The following is a 14,670-nucleotide window of genomic DNA, read 5'->3' on the forward strand; positions in this document are numbered from 1 at the left end:
TTAGGGGACTCAGCCTTGAGGCTTTCCCGACAGTGTCAGCCAAGCACACACTCCCAGTTCGCAGGGCTTCGTGGTCAAGGTTCCCCATTCACCTGTCTGGAGGGCGAGGTGCGTCCACCCTTCCAGCACCTGGGCAACCAGCTCTCCTTGCGGTTCTCTTCCACTGCCTTTCCTTCGCCCTAATTTTCCATTCCTTGTGAGTGGTGGTTTTGGTTGGGGGGAGGGGACGGGGAAGGGGCCTGGCGAGGAGGGGCGTCAGAGCGCTGTCACAGGGTGTCGCGCCGCCCTCCCCGCCCCTCCACCGGGCGTGTGGGGACGCCGGAGGGCGGGAGTCTCCGCGAGCCGCGCGGCGCACGGAGCACTGCGGCCGCCTGAGCTCGGCGCTGAGCCTGGAGCCCGCAGCCGGCCGTCTCCTGCTCCCGTGCGCTGGGCGCCAGCTCCTGCGGTGCTGCCCGGCTGCTTGAGAGCGCACCCGACCATGGAGCCCTCGCATAAAGACGCCGAGACGGCGGCGGCGGCGGCAGCGGTGGCTGCGGCGGACCCCCGGGGGGCGTCCTCGTCCAGCGGGGTAGTGGTGCAGGTCCGCGAGAAGAAGGGCCCCCTGCGCGCCGCCATCCCCTACATGCCCTTCCCCGTAGCCGTCATCTGCCTCTTCCTCAACACTTTCGTGCCGGGACTGGGTAAGACACGGCGGCCGCGACCCTTGCGACCTCGACCCCGCCGCGGGAGGGCGTAGGGGGAGAGACGGGCGCGGCCGGAGACCCCCTGGAGATGCTGCGCGCTCCAGTGCTGCGACCACGCGCGCCCGCCGGCTCCCGGCGTCCCCTGGCAGATGGCAGAAGCGCGTGAAGTGGGCACCCCAGAGGGGAGAGGCTGCTCTGGGGTCTCCGACCCGCAGGCGGGGCCCCAAAGAGCCGGAAACTTTGCGGCCAATGTTGGAGCCCAAGGCGGCGGCCGGAATGGCTCTGCCGGCTTCGGAGTAGGGCTCCAGTCCGGGCGCCCCGATTGCCGCTCCTCTCCGTCGCGCGCATCGGTCAGCGAGCCCATTTCTCCGAAAGGAATGAGGTTGAGGCAGAAGGAGCTCTTGGGCTTCGGTGGCAGGGATCAAACTCCCGGGCGTCGAAGTCAGCTGAGCAGGGGAAAGGGGACAAACCGGGCTAGAGACACCCGCAGACCACTCTGATTCACGGCATGGGGACTGTGTGGGGACGAGAACTCTAGCCAGAGTCTCCTTCGCCTCATTCGGGGTGCCTGCACTTCCGCGAGCACCCCGCACGGCTCCAGGGGGATGGAGGATGATTTTATTAGTTTGGATGCACGTGGCCAGAGATGAACCCATAGCTCCCCCGGATCCCTTCCGTTCCTGAGAAGTAGAGAGTGCGCCGATGTAATTCTGTGCAGGACTCTGGCAGCCGGCAGGGGTTCTAGTGGCATCTATGTCCCAAGTTTTAAAGCAGAGGCCCCTTACAGAGATGGTGCGGGAGGGTGAATGGAGGCAGGGAATGAGAAGTTTTCCTGACCCTCCCTCCCTTAACTCCACCCCCAAGTCTCTGCCTGCACGCCCCTCCCCTCCTCCAGCTTGGCACTGGTTGCTCCTACATGCTGGGAGGTGCCCCCCTCTCTCCCATGCCCGCCCGAAGAGGCAGAAGCCCTAGTGCCCTCTCCGGGAGAAAGCGTGCCCCTGTCGGCGAGCCCGTTGCCAGCGTATGGCTCCAAGTTCCCAAGAGCAGAGGCCAGCTGGAAGGGTTTTTCAGTTTGACTTTGGCCTTTCTCACGGTCTGCTCTCTCTTAGCCTGCTTAGCAGGGGCCTCTGCTGCGGTGATAGCCAAGGCCACAGCCACCCACGCAGGACCCGTTCACTTTCCCCTCCGAGCTTACTTGTCTTTCTACCCCAAAGGGCTGCTCCGCCAGAGCAGCCTATCTAAGCAGTAAGTTAGGTGGTCTTTAGTTGGGCTTCTCTCTCCTGGGATGCTTCCAGCAGCCTGTCCCCCTGGCTGGTGTCATCAGATCAGCTCTCTTTGCACATTTAGATACTGCAAGGAGGCAAGCTGATGTTAATTTAGTTTTATCAGAAATTCCCACCCGCTGGAGTAAAAAGAGACTGCCTGCCCCTCCCTCTGGCGGATATGAAGATCCTCCTGAGCCAGCTTGCATCTTGATTCACCTTTTTTTTTTAAGTGGTGAGGTAAATGCCACTGTATGGTCTTTTGAGGAAACAAATGCATTGGTGCCAGGTGAGAGGGGCTGCACCAAGTCACTGCTGCACGAGGAAACCACCTTGTGGGAGACCAGCCCCAGGAGACAGAAGCTGCCCACCCATGCACCTGTGTGTGCCCTCCTGTGTCTCCCCTCACTAGGTGCCTTTCCCAGCCTTAGCCCCGCTGCATTGACAGCATCGACTGCAGGGCATCGTCCATTCCGCTGACCCCTGACTCTTTGCCCTGGGGATCCAGCTTTTCCCTTTGTGAGATCAGAATCCTATGGGATTTTTGTGAAACAAACAAACAAACAGACAGACAGACAAACAAAACAAACCATTATAAGAAACCAGGAGAAAATAAAGGGAAGATATGCAAACCACAAAAGTAATAAAACAGGTGAGCTTTAGGTGCACAGATTTCTGAATTTTCAGTGACATAATCCTGGCTTTTTTTTTTTTTTTTCATTTTGCTTTGGTTGCTATTGTACAGTTTCCTGGGTGCACAGGCTCCAGCTCCTCTCCACACAGAATGATCCTTAATGGTGGTTCTCATCTGTAAGTCAGGCACACCTATCTCTTGGCATTACTGAGAGGATGAAACGTGATTACCTAAAGCCCAGTGTCTTGTGCATAGGAAGCTCTCCCGGGATGGTGGGTCCGTCTTGCTCTTCTGCAGAGCTGAGCACTGGTCCCATCTCTGGGTGGGGGTCGCTGCAGCAGGGGCAGCACTGCCCTCTGGACTACTCAGAAGCAAAGACTCCTTGAGTGCTTTTGATCTCTCTGCTCCCCTCTCCACCTGCAGTGGAGTCCCAGGCAACAAAGCAGCTCAGACCAATCTTGCAGATGGTTTTATTGCTCTCCTCTCCTGGGAATGGTTTAAATGGCCCCAGCTCTTGGAAATCCACCACTTGGCCCAGATCCACTTCTCCAAGGCCTCCTGGCTAGTCTGAAGCTTCTGGGACAACTGAATATTCATGGCTGCTTCTGCCCTTTGATGAAATGCAGCTTCTTTCAGTTCACTCATTCATTTGACCAACACAGGCACCTACCACATGCCAGGCATTGACTGGGGTTGTGATGATGAATAAATCAGTCAGGATGTCATAGACTGTTGAGGAAAATTGATGCCAACTTTGTCTGAATTTGATAAGTGCTAGGATGGCAGCAGGAACAGAGTGTTGTAGCAGAAATTAATTCTTCCTGGGTGTGAAGGAAGGGGGCTCAGAGAAAGCCTCCCTGAGAGAGTAGTGTTAGGTTAGACCTTACTGAGAAAATCTATCACATGGCCTAAGCACTTGCCATCCTCACTAAACTCCCATTCTGGAAATTGCTGCGACCACTGGCCCAAAGATCTCTTCTTTTTTTCTGGAAACTTCCTTCCCTACAAGTACTCTCTTTGATTGCAGATTGGATGAGAGGGCCATCTTTGCTGAATGAAGGCTTGTTTATTTTTTTTTCCCTCTGATGTAGGTGTCTCATGTCCATTCAGTCTTCAGGACCTGCCATGGGGAAGCCCCATCCTTAAAATTCCCGAGTGCCTTCTCCACCCAAGCAACAGTGCTCTTGGGATAACACTCATATCATGAGTGGGATGTGCCCTCTCCTAGGGAGTGGCTGGAAAGGAGAAGTGATTTATAATCACTCCAACTCCTCACTGAAACAATGAAAAACAATTTTTACAAATGGACATTAGTAAAGACAGTCACCTTTAGTCCTACTCAGTGAAACTCTACTAATAAAGACCACCGTTGGTACTTTCATGTTCCAACAATTAGGGTGTTTATAAGTATATACACTATTATTCATACTTGTAATGAAAGTTCATTGTTATGCCCCCAAATGGCCAGAGAGTTTGTCTAGTGGTCAAGGGTATCGTTATACTTTTGTATTTAAAAATTATCTTCTCTTGATTTGGTGAAACGAAAATGTTGATATCTCAGTGACAGGGAGAGTTAAAGGGAGGAGGACCTGCATTGACCTTTAACCACTCCATTGGACACAAGACATCAGATAGGAACGATCTATCCCTAACACACTGCCTACCTTTGATGCTACTAAAGTCTTGCTTGCTCAATAAGAGCACCACAGGCTGGCTCTGCTTCTTCTGTCTCTTTCCTCTAGACCCAAGTCTCAAACTGATGATTAATCATGTCCCACCTCCCAGCATCTTTTGTATCACAGATTTTTTGTTGCTGTTTTGAGACTTTATTCTTTGTCTATCTAAGTAGATCTTAAATTCCTTGGGAGCAGCAACTGTTTTAAATGTCTTCTTGAAAGAGTATTTTATCCACAAATACATATAGACTAGAATTATACTCCTGGAATAGGCATTAGAGAGCATCTGGTCCAAAGCCTTTATTCAATATAAAAGGGAAGTAGGCCTGATTTGCAAGGACCAAGGAAGTTTACAGCCTACTAAACCTTTTGAAGGAAGTTCCTGAAGAAGTTTTTCAACAAAGTAAGGGAGTAAACCAAGAAAGGAGATATGAGATTCAGGAAACAGAGGATCCTATACAGAGTAGCCATGAAAAGCAACCCCAGGATGAAATTATTCAGCAGAACAAGAGAGTAGTTACTTTTCATTAGAGTGGAAGGAAAGAGGTCTCTGAAGGTGACATGAGAGAAGGACATTCTAGAGAGTAGAGAGCATTATTAGGACACTGCAAAAAATTAACTTTGTAATGAAAAGCAGAAATCAAGCCAAAAAACCCACCCAAACAAAACAGAAGGCAATTAGTAATTGCAGTAAAGACAAAGAGCCATGCAAAAGCATTAAGATTAAAAAATGAGGCAGTTTGCCCAATCAGGTCAGAAGGACAGCAGGCTTCAAAAGGAAAACAAGAGTCCAAACAATAAATGGAGTGGGAAGAAATTTGGAGGATATTAGGGATATGATGTAGAAGGCAAATTTTCTTCTATCAACAAGAAAAAAGAAACATAATTGGAAACTTCTGGAAAAACAAAAAATTTCTTATGAAAGGGATAGCCCAAATATGAAGCAGTCCAAAATGTGGCCTGATTTTGAGCATGTGGTGGAATGTAAGAAAGGCTCTAAGCACATAAGGTCTGTCATTGGAACAGTGGTGCATGACATGGACTCTTTGGCTCTGCAGTAAAGAATATTTGCGGCCGGGCGCGGTGGCTCAAGCCTGTAATCCCAGCACTGTGGGAGGCCGAGACGGGAGGATCACGAGGTCAGGAGATCGAGACCATCCTGGCTAATACAGTGAAACCCCGTCTCTACTAAAAAATACTAAAAACTAGCCGGGTGACGAGGCGGGCGCCTGTAGTCCCAGCTACTCGGGAGGCTGAGGCAGGAGAATGGCGTAAACCCGGGAGGCGGAGCTTGCAGTGAGCTGAGATCCGGCCACTGCACTCCAGCCTGGGCAGCAGAGCAAGACTCCGTCTCAAAAAAAAAAAAAAAAAAAGAATATTTGCTTAGTCATAATGTAAATGCTGCTTAGTGGCTTTCAACTTCTAAAATCAACAACAAAGCACTGAAGACTACTTAAGAATAGCTATAAAGGAGTATGTAAAGAGTTTCTGGCTTGACAATATAAAAGAAGTTGGAGAGTAGAAGAAGAGAGAAGAGGAATTGTGATAGATTAAATTGTTGTTCCCAATTATTCACTGTTCTCCCTGAAAGAGGATTTCACACCCCCACCTGATGCCATATGGCTTGCCTGCCCTTGTAGGAAAATATTTCCTCCCCTGTCCGATAATCCGGTTTGGCCACGTGACTCGCTTTGGCCAATTGAATGTGAGTGGAAATGACATATTCCATGCGGAACAGACACGTTAAGAGGCGATGTGAAGTTCTGCCATTGTTCTTTTCCCTCTCTCATGAAAATAGCAGGTCTCAGATGGGGGATGCCCTTCAACTAGTTCCCAGAATAAACAACACATCAGAAGCAGGCCATGGCATGGCATGTGAATCAGAAATAAGCCTGAGTTGCTGAGATTTTGTGGTTGTGGGTCTTGTTATTGTCCCAGCATGACATATGCAAAGCTGACTTACAGCAGATGGTAGGATAGAGGCATGAATACCCTAATCATAAAATGGGAGTCAAGAGATGCTGTCTGTAGTTAATAGACCAAGAAATAAAAGGCACCAAGGTGACCAATAGACGAACTGAAATAGTTGATGTGTTGGGACAGTGAGATGATAGTGATCTGCTGGAATAATATGGGAACAAGAGTAAAAGTGCAATGAGAGGTGATATAAGCAAGCTGGCTTGTACGTATTACAGCAGAAAGTGGATAGGTGATGTCTAAAGTTGATAAAACATGAAAAAGCAATATAAGTGTACTCTTTGGAGACTGGGGAAGCACCAGAATTCCCAGTCTTTCTGGCATCATCAATTTTTCTGTCTATTGGCTCATTCCCAGCAGCACACATCCATGCTGAATTTGTCTACCTTTTAAAAATAGCCTCTCCTGATCCAATATCCCCTCTGACCTGTGCCCATTTCTTTTCTCTCTTTCACAGCAAAATTCCCTGAAAGAACTGTCTGTAATTGTTGTCTCCAATCCCTTCTCTCTCATTTTCTTGTGAACTCACTTTAATCATGTTTTTGCCTCCATCACTCACTTACACTGCGCTTGTCAGGGTTGCCAGTCTCCTCCAGGTTGCTAAATCCAGTGTCCGGTTCTCTGTCTTCCTCTTCCTGGACCTATCAGCAGTGCCGGCCAAAGGGGCTCACTACCTCCTCCTGAAATGCTTTCTTTACTTGGCTTCTACAGCACCACTCCCTCCTAGTTTTCTTTTTACCTCAAGGCTCTTTCTCTGTTTTTTTTTGCCTCTCTTGACAACCTCTAAACTTTAGGGCTCCCCAGGGCGCTTGGTCTTCTTGACCTTGATCTTCTCTTTTCTGCCTGTATTCACTCCTGCAGTGATCTTGCCCAGTCGCTGGGCTTTCAATTGCATTTTTATGATGATGACCCCCCAGTTTAGACCCCCAGCTCAGGCCTCTTCCCTGAACTCCTGAGTTATATATCCAACTGCCTTCTCATTGTCTCCACTTGGAACTGAAAGGCATCCTAGGCACAACACATCCAAAACCAAACTCCTGGTCTTCTTTCCCAGACCTGCTTCTCCCTCCTCTTTCCCCATCTCAGCAAATGGAGGACTCCCAGTGCCTCTGGCCAAAAACTGAGATTCAACTCTGTTTTTTTTTTTTTAACCCCATGCGCAATCTGTTAGGAAGTCCTCTTGGTCTGCTTTCCAAGCCTGATCAGTATCTGACCACTTCTTACTGCTCTCTGGTTCAAGCCTCCATGTTCTTCTGCATTGTTGCAGTAGCTTCCTATATGGTCTCCTTGTCTGTACTCATGTCCCTTACAGTCTGTCTGCAACATGGCGACCAGGGTGCTACTTTTTAAACATGAGTGAGTCAGACTGTGTCACTTTTGAGCTCAAAACTTTCTAATGGCTCCCATGTCACTCAGAGTAAAAGCTCGAGTCTTTATTATGACCTGTAAGGACCTAAGCCAGAACTTTCCAATAGAAATATAAGTCACATAGGGAATTTAAAATTTTTCTAGTACATACCTATATCATAAAAAGTAAAAAGGAATAGATGAAGTTAACTTTAATAATATGTTTAATTTAACCCAATATATTAAAAAATTATCAACATATAATCAATATAAACATTATTCATAAGATGTATTTTCTTTTTTGCATACTAAATTTTCAAATCCAGTGTACATTTTACACTCATAGCACATCTCAATTTGGACCTGTCCCATTTCAAGGGTAATTTCAAGTGGATGTATTAACAGCATCTGAATTTCTTCTGAGAAATGGCAAGGGACCCAGCTGTCATGGGAGTGGTCAGTTAATAGATGATACAGCGGAATTTTGTGTCTCAATGAAGGTTAGATAGCTTGCTAAGCAGAGGAGGGCTTGCTTCTGAGTGCCTTCAGCAGCATTTCACTCTTAACATGCTCCTACTGTGTGCCAGGTCTATGATCAGAGCTGAGGCACAAAGACAAAGAAGATGTGCTCCCTGCCAAGAAGCTGACAGTCTAACGGGAAGGCAGATGCTAATGAATACAGACAGTAGTGTGTGCTTTAATGGAGGAAAGGATGGGCCATTGGGGCCCATCTCATCCAGTCTGCAGTGGTGAGGCAATGCTTTCCTGGCAAACTTGGCCATCTGGGAGATGAGCAACAGACTGAACAGAATGACCTGGATGGTCTAAATCAAGTGCTGTTTTGAGTTCAACATTAGGTTCATGATGCCACAAAGCATCATGAAAAGGGAGGTCAACTAGAAGCCAGGAGGCGTCAGACCTAATTCTGGCTCCTCAGTAGCATGGAACCTTGAGCAGATCACTTAGCCTCTCTGAACCTCAGTTTTCTCACTTATAAAATGAAAATAATAATCTCTGCTTGGGCATCTCACAAAGTCATTATGCCCCATTAACTGTAAAGCACTCCACGGTCAGAAAAGGTTATCGTTACCAATTAATATTAGCAAAATCCCCTTTGCGCTTTTAAATTTGTGAATTGACAATTTCTAATTATATAAATTTGTGGGGTACAAAGTCATGCTCTAATTTATGAATACAATGTGGAATAATTACATCAAGCTAGTTAGTGTATCCATCATCTCAAATACTTAACGGATTTTGTGGTGAGAACATTTGAAGTTTACTCCCTTAGCAACTTTGAAATGTATGATACTCTATTATTAACTATATTTACCGCACTGTGCAATAGAACTCAAAAAGGGAAAAAATCATACTTCTCCTGTGATTTTGTGCCTTTTGACCATCATCTCTCCATTTCCTTCGCCCACCTCAGTCCCTGGCAACTACCATTCAACTCTCTTCTTCTATGACTTTGATTCTTTTAGATTCCACATATATGCGAGAACATGCAGTATTTGTTTTTCTGTGCCTGACTTATTTCACTTAGCACAATGTTTTTCAATTCCATTCATGTTGTTGCAAGTGATAGACTTTCCTTTTTTAAGGCTGAATATACTCTATTGTGCATATATAGCGCCTTTTCTTTATCCATTCATCTGCTGATGGACACTTAGATTGATTTCATAACTTAACTGTTGGGAGTAGTGCTATAGTAAACATGGGGTGCAGACATTTCTTGAATAAACACATTTCAAATTTTTTGGGTAAATACCCGGAAGTAGGATTGTGGGTCATATGGTCATTCTAATTTTAGCTTTTTGAGGCACCTCCATACTATTTTCCATAATGGTCTTATAATTCGTATTCTCACCAACAGTGTACAAGGGTTCCCCTTTTTGCCACGTCCTCACCAACACTTATTATCTTTCATCTTTTTAATAAAAGTCATTCTGACATGTCCAAGAAGAGAAAATTATAAGCCCATATTCCTAATGAACATAGATGCAAAAATCCTCAACAAAATACTGGTGAACCAAATTCCACAATGCATTAAAAAGATCATCCATCATGATTAAGATTTATCCCTAGGATGCAAGAACGGTTCAACATATGCAAATCAGTAAATGTGATACATCACATTAACAGAATAAAGGACAAAAACCATGCGATCGTTACATTAGATTCAGAAAAAGCATTTGACAAAATTCAACATCCTTTTACGATAAAAAAAATCTCACCAAATTAGGTATAGAAAGGTCATACCTCAACACAATAAAGGCCATATATGAGAAGCCCACAGCTAACATTATACTCAACGTGAAAAGTTGAAAGCCTTTCCTCTAAGATCTGGAACAAGACAAGAATGCCCACTTTTGCCACTTCTATTCAACCTAATGGAAGTCCTTGCCAGAGCAATTGGGCAAGAGAAGGAAAGAAAAGGCATCCAAATAGGAAACGATTAAGTGAAATTGTCATTGCTGATGACATAATCCTGTATATAGAAAACCTTACAGACTCCACCAGAAAACTGTTAGAACATATTAGAATATAATACAATTAAGTCGTGCGATACAAAGTCAACACACAAAAATCATTAGCAAAATCCCCTTTGTTTCCGGGATCATTCCTAGGGTATTTCTCTGAGTGGGAACTGGGGGTGGACAGGGTGACTAACAAGCACTTCTACCTTTTTTCAGCATCTCAGTTCCATGCAGCACATGGAGCTGAAACCTAGGAATTCCCACTGGGAACCCAACCAAACCTCCCACACATGACGTGCTGGCTTGAAGGGGAAGGGCACACATTCTCCAGGGCTTAGTTCAACACACCAACTGGAAGCTTTCTCCACTGTACTCCCCAAACCCTGGGCCTGTGTGAGGGATGTGTCTCTGAGGCTAACTTTACAGTTTGGTAAAAAAGGCTGTGGGGAACATCAAAGTGGTGACTGAGCGCGCATGTGTGTGTGTATGTGTCTGTGTGTGTGGGTGGACGTGCACCTGTGTGTTTGTGTGCACAAATGTTCCATAGACTTTACCTATAGTTATTTTACAATAAAAATTAGAGCATAGTTTAGTTTCTAGGTCTGGGTTTGAAAATCTCTGTGTCCTTATACCCTTGAGGCACACACTTGGTGGTTTATAGCATACTTGAAGCCCCACAGTCTGGGCAGTGTGGGGTGGCAGGTGTGTCTTCAGCATGGGAACTTCCCAATGAGAACCCATAAGAATTGGGTCCCAGGCTGAGCACATACTAGAAATGACATTCCTAGGGAAAAGTGGAGGCAATGGGAAGGAGACCATATTTTCCTAATCAAAAGGCAGGACACGGCGATTCATCATGCGTTTATTTTATGACTGATCATAAATTACATTGATGAAGTAAATTTTCTTGAAAAGAATAAAATGAGATGAGGCCAGGACAGCCCCTGAACCTGGAATTTGTAGGGGCCATGGTCAGAGCCCCCTGTTGATCAGAGCACTCAGTCCAGCTCTGGTCTCTGTTGTCTGAGAAGTTTGACGCTGAGGCCAAGAGCAATTTGCTGTTTGTGGAAAAGAGCCTGTCCTGAAACCTCAACAATGAAAATAGTTCAACTTTCCAAGGACCAAGGAACTTTAGGATGGCTGCAACCCCTTCAATTTACAGACAAGGGAAGAAAGGAGGCCTCCTGCTACATCCAAGGCTCTAATCCACAATCTCACCGTCAGTTACCCTGGCTTCGGGGCCTCCCTGCCTGTCACAGTGCCTGGCTTGTCCTGGAGGGTTAATTCATATTTGTCCAGTTAACTGAACACACTGCTGTTGATGAAGACTTGGTGAGGACTGCAGAGGACAACTGCATAGCCACATGACCTGTTGGTGACCACATCAATGCCTGCCACCGGGACCCTTCTCCTCACTGCTCCATCCTTGACCCTCCAGAACAACATTATTGAGATATATTTACATACTACACAAGTCACTCTTTCAAAGTGTATAATTCCGCCTGGACATGATAGCTCATGCCTGTAATCCCAGCACTTTGGGAGGCCAAGGCAGGTGGATCACAAGGTCAGGAGATCGAGACCTTCATAGCTAACACGGTGAAACCCCGTCTCTACTAAAAATACAAAAAAATTGGCCAGGCGCGGTGGTGGGCGCCTGTAGTCCCAGCTACTAGGGAGACTGAGGCAGGAGAATGATGTGAACCTAGGAGGCAGAGCTTGCAGTGAGCCGAGATCGTGCCCCTGCATTCCAGCCTGGGCAACAGAACAAGACTCCGTCTAAAAAAAAAAAAAAAAAATTAGCCAGGCGTGACGGTGGGCATCTGTAATCCCAGCTGCTTGGGAGGCTGAGGCAGGAGTATCGGTTGAACCTGGGAGGTGGAGGTCGCAGTGAGCTGAGATCATGCCACCGCACTCCAGCCTGGGTGACAGAGTGAGACTCTGTCTCAAAACAAACAAAACAAAAAAACACACAAAGTATATGATTCAATGGCTTTTAGGAGATCTATAGCCTTTTGCTCCTTCCTCAGCCCTGTCTTCCAACCTCACTACTTGACCACTTTTCTTCCAGAACCTTGGAAGTTTAATGAGACAAGAACACTGTAATCCAGGTGCTCTTGGGGAAGGGTAATCATTTGGGAACCTTTTTGCTGTTGCTGTCTCCAAGTTCTGCCAGTGCAGGAATCCACATCTCAGAAGACAACGCTCACATTAGTTTGCTGTTTGGCAAGACGCGAGCAGCCTCCAGGCTATGGAACCTTGTTTGGGAGATTGTCATCTTCTATTTTCTGTTTCATTTGAAAAAGAAGCATGTCACCAAGCAGAAAACATTCTCAATGAAAATGGAATAGCACAGAGCCAGTGGCACAAGTTGAAATGTGGGGCGTGTTTGTGATGGAGTGAGTCACTCTCTCTGGGATGGATAAGTTCTGGCCCTGGTTGGGGATGTTGCATAGGTTTCAGAAGTGTCACTCTTAGGCCAGGCTGCAGAAGGGAGCACTAACAGCAGATCAAATGGAAATGGGTCCCCTGGGTCACATCTCAGAATGGCTGTGGTATAATGCTCCCATTTTGATTTTCTCTGTTAGCAGATTAAGCACATTTCTATTCATGTCTCACCTCTAATCACTGGATCCTCCTCCCCTGAAATTCTTCAGGAGCTCCCTATTGTCCATTGAGCCAAGTTCACATTCCACATTGGACCCACGAGGGTCCAGCGAGCTTCACCCCTTCTTTCCATCACTTTATGTAGGCCTTTATTTGGGAACATTGTTGCTCCTCCTATACCCTCTGCCTGGTACACCTTCCGCTATCATCACTGTCTAACTCCTACCCAGCCTTCAAGACCCATTTGAAATGCCCTCTTCCAAAAGCCTTTCCTGACCGTACCAGTGAAGTGGGCTCTTCCTTCTTCAGAATGGTCAGGTCACTTAGGACATTCCTCTTGCTCTTCTTGAGAATCTGGTTCTTTGGTTATCTTAATCCTTGTATGTGAAATCATCTCCTTGAGGGTAGGAGCTGTGCTTTACTTATCTTCTGTTTCCAATTGCAAGTAGCACCTTGCTAGTAGGTGTTTGCTGAAGTGAAGGTACATTTGATTTGCATATTAACTACTGGTAGAAGAGGTGGAACCAAGAGCGGGTCCTTGTTCTTTTAACCTAGTGGACCCTTCTCCAATGAACACAGGCTTTCCTGTCACTTCTTGGCCTTCCTAGCTCAGAGTTCTCAGGGCTTCATGCAGAATGAGGGCAGATGTGCTGTCCTGCAGCATGTGTGTCTCTGAGGAGTCCTTGGTCCCCAACCACTCGGGGAGGAACTGGAGCAGAGGAGAGAGGTTGCTGGGACAGATGGCCTGGTCTGTGGGGGACTTGTTGGAGCAGTTATGATGTTACTGAGAAGAGCGGGGCCACTGTCTCTAATTACTCGTGAACTTTCCAATTTTGTAGCTAACCACTGATGAGTGTGAGAGGAGTGGTGGAAGGAATCAATCTTAGTAAACCGCGTTAATAAAGATTGGTTTGGTCAATAACCATCAAATCTAAGTCTAGGGGGAAGTTGAATGAGGAACAGGATATTTATTTGCATGACTGTAAAGTGTCTACCCTTGGAATGCTTCTAATTTACATGGGGGAACAAGACAGAGTGGAGAAACCAGACAGCATCTTGACTGGGTGAACACAATTATCATCATCTGAACTCTGACAAAACTGTGCTAGGTGAAATAACTCAGTCACAAAAGGCCACGCATTGTGTGATTCCACTGATACGAAATTTCCACAGTGGGCAAATCCATAGAGACAGACAGTATGTGGGGTGGGAGGTGAGTTTGGGGGGAAATGGGGAGTGACTGTTAATGGGTATGAGGTTTCTTTGGAGGGTGATGAAAATGTTCTAAATGTTCTAAAATTGATTGTGGTGATGGTTCCACAAAGCTGTGACTATACTAAAAGCCACTGAATTATTAAGTGGGTGAATTTTATGATATGAAAATTGTATCTCCGGCCTGGTGCGGTGGCTCACTCCTGTAACCCCAGCACTCTGGGAGACCTCACCTGAGGTCAGGAGTTTGAGACTGGCCTGGCCAACATGATGAAACCCCGTCTCTACTAAAAATACAAAAATTAGCCAGGTGTGGTGGTGCATGCCTGTAGTCTCAGTTGCTCAGGAGGCTGATGCAGGAGAATCACTCGAACCCAGGAGGCATAGGTTGCAGTGAGCTGAGATTGCGCCACTGCATGCCCTCTCGAGCCTGGGCGACAGAGTAAGACTGCATCTCAAAAAAAAAAAAAAAAGAAAAAGAAAATTGTATCTCAATAAAGCTGTTAAAAAACTAACATCATCAACAAGACATCATGTACCTCCTGGTATGATATCCTGAGAGGAACACTATATGGCTTTTGTAGTCTTCTAGCCAAGGGTTCATAAACTGGATCTGCTCATGGGGAAACATCAGAAAAACCCAAATTGAGGGGTGTTCTACAAGGTACCTGGCCTGTATTCTTCAAAAGCATCATTGTCATAAAATATTAAGGGAGTCTAAAACGCATGACAGCTATATACAAAACATAATCTTGGATTACATCCTGTACTGGGAGAAAAGAGAATCACAAT

The 14,670-nt window shown here is 46.4% G+C and overlaps 1 protein-coding gene across 3 annotated transcripts in view; it reads left to right on the top strand.

Moving 5' to 3' along the window:
• Positions 1-333: 333 nt before the first annotated feature.
• The window catches only part of STUM (stum, mechanosensory transduction mediator homolog), a 63,691-nt gene continuing 49,354 nt past the window's right edge, over positions 334-14,670 (top strand). For all 3 annotated transcript variants that reach the window (XM_033197365.1, XM_033197366.1, XM_033197364.1), the window contains exon 1: positions 334-680. In XM_033197365.1, the coding sequence (XP_033053256.1) occupies positions 479-680 (202 nt within the window). In that variant the 5' untranslated portion in view covers positions 334-478. The remainder of the gene's footprint in view (positions 681-14,670) is intronic.

Source organism: Trachypithecus francoisi, unplaced genomic scaffold (assembly GCF_009764315.1).
Source record: "Trachypithecus francoisi isolate TF-2019V2 unplaced genomic scaffold, Tfra_2.0 Lachesis_group5, whole genome shotgun sequence".
NCBI classification, from domain to species: Eukaryota; Metazoa; Chordata; class Mammalia; order Primates; family Cercopithecidae; genus Trachypithecus; species Trachypithecus francoisi.